At 37.8% G+C, this 6,368-nt stretch overlaps 1 protein-coding gene across 1 annotated transcript in view; it reads left to right on the top strand.

Annotated features, from left to right (window-relative positions):
- The window catches only part of LOC106632397 (adhesion G protein-coupled receptor G3), a gene marked incomplete in the record, with an annotated part of 21,588 nt that continues 15,220 nt past the window's right edge, over positions 1-6,368 (top strand). Inside the window, 8 exon segments of the mRNA XM_042214787.1 lie at positions 1-154; positions 487-538; positions 2,176-2,263; positions 2,406-2,534; positions 5,101-5,238; positions 5,316-5,370; positions 5,449-5,540; positions 6,331-6,368. Coding sequence (XP_042070721.1) covers positions 97-154; positions 487-538; positions 2,176-2,263; positions 2,406-2,534; positions 5,101-5,238; positions 5,316-5,370; positions 5,449-5,540; positions 6,331-6,368 — 650 coding nt within the window.

Genomic DNA, 6,368 nt, shown 5'->3' with positions numbered 1-6,368 from the left:
GTGAAACTCCCCCTCATTCAGCAAACATCAACCAGACAGAAAAATACCCTCTCAACCTCTTACAGCAGATCTATATCTGTTGATGAGTGAGACGCAATGTGGATTACACTTTTTATCACAACAACCCTCTGTTTTTCTATGTCCCGAGCTGGTGGTGAGTAAACCTACCATGTTATCACTCTTATGTTGAAAGGAGTATACTTGTGAAGTGAATAGCACACTAAATATCTCAAAGTTATGAATCCTTGAAAAAGTAAAATTACCCCAGATTCTTTGTTACCAATAGCTAGTAAGGACTCTAAGTCAACCAGTTTCACAAAACTCCCTACAAGTGTGCTGATTAAACACTTGTAAAAGAACATCTTGTCTCTCATGTGTCTCTGGAGTTAGATGCCACTTAGACGTTTAATCAGCTTCCAATCTTGTTTAAAAGTATTCATTATGCTAATTTTGATCTTTCCATTCCTGTGTGTTTTATTTTGACAGACTTCTGTGAAAATGTTCTTGATGAATGCCGAAAAAGTGAATCATGGATAGGGTAATTCAACTTACTGTACATATCACATTCCTGTTTTTGAAAATGTATATAGTTAAATGTTAGATAAATGCTGTCAATACTGGCTAAAATGTTTTCATCTCTACAGTGGCTGCTTTTCGGTGTTTTTACATGGCTTCATCATCAAATAATACTTGTTAGAGTGTTAGTATACAGCCTCTAACATATAAATCACACACTGATACTTGTATGCTGAGAGCAAGACCAGTCTTATCTGAGAGGACAGTGGAGAAATGAGTCACAGATCTATAAACTAGAGCAGGGGTGGGCAACTCCAGGCCTCGAGGGCCGGCGTCCTGCAGGTTTTAGATGCGTCCTTGAACTAACACAGCTGATTTAAATGGCTAAATTAGCTCCTCAACGTGTCCCGAAGTTCTCCAGAGGCCTGGTAACAAACTAATCATGTGATTCAGGTGTGTTGACCCAAGGTGAGATCTAAAACTTGCGTTACACCGGCCCTCGAGGCCTGGAGTTGCCCACCCCTGAACTAGAGGAACACAGTGTAACACTTTGGAGTAACCATAATTTTGTATTATTGTTTAAGTGTATTGTGTAAGCTGGTGTTTGTTAAACTTAATACAGACTTGATTCATCTAGAAACATTATTTAAATGACAATTCTAACATTTTAGCTGATGCTCATGTTTCTTGATTTAAAGAGCTCAGACGTAGGCAGAAGTGCTGGAGATGGCGTAAATCATAAGACTGCGAACCTCTGTGTCCTCTTTCGCTCACTGTTGACTTTTGTCTCTACTTGTCTTTTTTACTGTACTTTTTATATTGTATTTTTATTTTTGCCTTGTGTTAGCTGCTTTGACAGATTTAGGCAGCTAAAAGTTTTCAGTTAGGTTTAGTAAAAAAATGTGGACTGGGTTAAAATACCACAACTTATGCCTTGTCTTATCATTTCTGCAGCTCATGCATCAAAGAACCAGCTGCAGTAACACTGCGGTCTCTGGCATGGCAGCAGCTTTGTCTGAATTTCTCACATTGTTTTCCTGTGAAAGACAACATCATAGTATTTAAAAATGTTCTATGTACCAATGTCTTCATTTAAATATATTTATCTTTATCAAACTATGAGGTTCTTGTGTATTAGTAATGGTTAGATGTATGAATCACGATTAGTTGGTAAAAAATGTAGTTTAGTCACTAGTTTGGGTTAAAATAAGCCTGTTTACTTTGAAAACTAACCAGTTAGACAGTGCATTCAAATGTTACGCTGAGGGCTCAAGGTTAAATGTTTATTTAAAACAGGAGTTTATAATCGTTGATGCCAAAGGTAGCAGTATCACATTTTGAAATGCCAAAAGACTTAACAAAGCTGTAGAATTTGATATATGATAATATGAACATTATTATTAAATTACTGTCAGAAATTCAAATTAAAGCAGTACAAGATCATTTATTTTTGTTCAACTCAAGTTCTTGCAGTTTCATTTTTTCTCCTTTAAATGTATATCCATGAACAAATGAAGTAATCAAATAGCAGAGAAAGGTCCACTATGAAATAATTGATCTTACTTCTCATCTCTTTGCATTAGTTTGTCTTTTTTATCCTCAGTTATATCCCTGTTTGCATGTTTATATATCTGAACTATGTTAAATATCTGTTGGTAGTTGTTACGAGGATCGAATTATGACCTGCAAGCCAAGAGGCCGCTCCATGACAGGCATCAAACAACTCAAAGTAGACTCGCTTCAAGAGGTGAGGTCATTTGGAGCTGAAGTGCTTTTTAGAAGTGAAAAAGTTACATTTGATCTGAATTTCTGTATTCTTGTATTAATGAACTCTAATTACTGACAACCAACACATTTTTTAAAGTTATGTTTTCGTGTATGCTTTTTAGGTTGATGTGAGACCTACATTTGAACATAGAGTTCACATCCCATCATCAGCTCTACAAGAAAGCATAGGAAATGTGTCTGAGGTGGATATCCTGGTGGTGGCCTCTGTAATAAACAGCAGTTATTTTAAGGTTGGTAACGCTAAAAGCAACAGAAAACAAACCTTAATCATTTATCCACAGGAGGTTCAACATTTTCTAGTGCTGATGCGTCTTGCATTCCTCCAGCAGAGTCTCTTCACACTCAGCTGTTGCTTATTATGAAAACTGATTAAAAGTTGCTCCTTTAATAAGATGTCCATTTACGTTTCACTGAGGGCCACAATGAGAAGTGTTTGCTTTAATTTGATCTAAAATTAAAGTTTGTCTGATATATCTTACAAACTCCTCAACCAGTCTACAAACAAAGTTAACCTTTATTTCAGTAATGCAATGCATTCTGACTACAGTTCTATAAAAAGCCTGCCATACAGCCAACTCACAACAACATGCTTCACAAGCATGAATCCGAAAGCTTCTGGAGCATTTAGTTTTGTCCATCAACATAATTCTAAAAATCTTACAGAGCCTGTTTCACAGGCCTGAACATAACAATGCAATTTGTCTTTACAGCTCTATCTCTTTGAGATTGAACCTGAAGAAGTGTTCTGGGTTGTATTTTCATTAATGGCTCAGCTCTCTACCATGAATGTTTCACAGGGGTCTAATCGAAGTCTGGACTTAAGATATCCTGCTTGAGATATTTAAACACAACTATATACAAACCATTCATCTTCAAAAATCCTTGTTTGACTGAATTAAAACAATTCTGCAAAGTAGACTGGTGTCACGGCTAATGGAAGGTATGGACTCAAGCGCGGAGCTCTGGATGCAAAGCAGACAGTGCGTTTATTTACAGTGCTCAAATACAGTCTTAAACAAGAAAGAAGTGCGATTCTCCAAAGGTGATTTTTCTCCCAATTCCCGAAGGTGGTGCAGGTGAGTCTCTTCAGTGAAAATCCGTGTGTGCTTCTCCTCCCGAGTGATAAAGGGAGGGAGACACTCACACACAAGCAGGTCGTCCGGGTAGGACCGTCTGACCGTGAAAACTAGGACAAATTCCTCCACAGTCATGTAAAAAAAAATTGTTGACAGTTATTGCAAAATAATAATAATAATAATAATAATAATAATAATAATAATAATAATAATAATAAACTTTATTTATAAAGCACACTGAAAACCAAGGGTATACCAAGGTGCTTGAAAAGTAACATAGAGAATAAAAGAAAGATAATAGAAATAGCAAGTACTAAATATGCAAGCAGATAACTGTCACTGATACATAGAAGAAGAAGCAAATACACAACAAACAAGGAATTAAATGAGCATAAAAGTGCATAATGTAAAATCATAAGTGAAATGTTAACTAGAGAGAAAGGCAAGATTGAATAAATGGGTTTTTAGTCGTGATTTAAACAGTGCAATAGAATCAGAGGCGCGGAGGTCGAGAGGGAGGGTATTCCACAGTACCGGGGCAGCCAGAGCAAACGCATGGTCACCCCGAGACTCAGCACTAATTTACTAATAGTTTTGAACGTAAGAAGTAATAATTTAAATTGAATACGGTACTTTATGGGCAGCCCGTGCAAGCCGGCTAGAACAGGTGTAATAGAGCAGAATTTCCTTGTACCAGTCAGAAGGCGAGCTGCCGCATAGAGATTAGGCGCAGTTGGTGGAAGCTATATCTCACTACAGCAGACACTTGCTTCTTACTGAGTTTGAACGAGCTATCCAGCAGTACACCCAAGTTACAAATATACCAAAATGCAAAAAAATTTTCATAACACTGTACTTGTGGCACTTCAAACTGCACCTGCAACTAGCCAACATTTTCAAAAAAAATCTTAAAGTGATGTGGAAATTAGTGGTGCAACGGATCATCGCACGTGATCCGAAAAAGAAGGAAAAAAAGGATGTGTATGGTGCGCGTGGTCAGTCTGTCAAGCAATAGTTATGGCCAGCGCTAGCGGTCCAAGTGGAGGAGCAGAGGAGTTTGCGGCATTTAAGCAGCCCTTTGCTGCCCAGTCTGACCGGGCTAAAGCTATTACAAAAGCTACTGGGGTGTTTAGCTGCAGACATTGTGCAAAATAAGGGGTTTAAACTATGATGAACGTGCTTGAGCCACGCTATGATATCCTGTTGCACGTCCACTTCAGTGACAAGATTGTACCCAGGCATGTATGAGCAGGAAAAGTTTAAAGTTATGGCTGAACTGTCCCAGGCATCTTCTGTTGCCCAACTACAAATGGGTGGACCTCCAGGGCAACGGAAAGCTACGTGACCGTGACCGCTCATTATATCACAGCGGAGTGGTAGATACAAAGCCCTGTACTGCCCTATATTGCACCTTAATTAGTTTTTATACAATTGCATGGAATGAGTCTTGAGTTGAATGTTTTAATAGCCAAAAAATAATTAAATAAGTTAATAAGTAAATGTTAAATTTTTGTCTTTTTTTTCTTTCTTTTTTTTTGCTGATCTGAAAATTTATCCGATCTGTGACTTAAAACCGTGATCCGATCTGAACCTTGAGATTTTTAATCCGTTGCACCACTTGTGGAAATGTAACTACAAGACGTCTGCTAGGAATAAAGTTAAAAAAAATTTCCAATTAATCTCACCCTAACATGAATGTTATGTATCATCCTTCTTTCAGCTGAGTCCTCCCGAAAAAAGCAGGAGACTTGGGGGTCTGGAAGTATTTAGGTACTCAGTCATATGTGTGCGGGCAGGAAACCATGCAGTCGAGAAGCTCTCACAACCCATCACGTTAACCTTCAAACACAACAAAGAGGTAAAAAGACAAAAGTGTTGGACGAACATCTTAAATAGAAAATGTAACAACCTGTTTACCATTCAATTTGATTCCAGGTTGAAAGTGGAACGTGTGTATTTTGGAAGGAAACATCAGCAAAGGATGGAACAGGTAATTTGGAGATGTCAACCTTCAGTTAGTTTGTTTCTAAATAAAATGACTTAGTTACTCAGAATGTTTTCTTTATAGGTTACTGGAGCAATGAAGGTTGTGACACAAATTACACGGCACATGAATTTATTTGCAGCTGCAAACGTCAGAGGTTCTTTGCTGTGCTTGTGGTGAGCTGAAAATCTCTTCCTACGTATCATAAAAGCCTTTGGCAAACACCATGTTTATCTAATAAATGTTTAACAACTGTTACTGTTGATAAACAATTTAAATTAAGGAGCTGTTTCAAATGTATGCTGTACTCTTACTGTGTAAGAACACAACAACAGACAGAGGGAAACACAGAGCTTAATCTGACAAAACGAGACAGGGAGGAAGCAAAACTGGAAACACTGAGCATGGGAGGCGAGAATATCACAGCAAAACGGGAAACAAGAGACATACACAAAGACGCAGACTTAGCACTGTGACGTGGAGACATGACTTACTAGGGAACTAGAAACATGAGACAAAAGTAACTAACCATGGAACACAGAGAAGGCACAGTAGAAGAAAACTAAAGACTAGGAATGATAAATATAACACAAGCAGAAAACCATAAAGAGAACCAAAATTGTGTAAAACATCAAATCAAAGAAAATAACTACAAAAACACAAAACACTTGGTCACAGACCCAGTACGGTAACAAGCACACCTGCCACTCTAAGACACACACACTTAATTTTAAGCTTTGCCAGCACATGGATGACTTCTACAATAATTCACTCATCATATAATTGTGATGAAGGGTGAACCAACCAACACAGTCCCAAGCATTTATTGTTCTGACATGTAAACATCTCGCCATTTTAACATGGGAATGGGGAAATTTAGGTATAGATGCTCCTGTACAGATGTCCATCAAACACGTGAATGTAAATTACATTTCAAAACAACAACTTCATCTTTTTATGTTGCAGAATCCAGGAATATCGGTGACAAAAGCTGATGCCGACAA

Source organism: Haplochromis burtoni, unplaced genomic scaffold, assembly GCF_018398535.1.
Source record: "Haplochromis burtoni strain Fernald_Lab_line unplaced genomic scaffold, NCSU_Asbu1 Contig_610, whole genome shotgun sequence".
NCBI classification, from domain to species: Eukaryota; Metazoa; Chordata; class Actinopteri; order Cichliformes; family Cichlidae; genus Haplochromis; species Haplochromis burtoni.
This window is presented reverse-complemented; position numbering and strand designations above follow the sequence as displayed.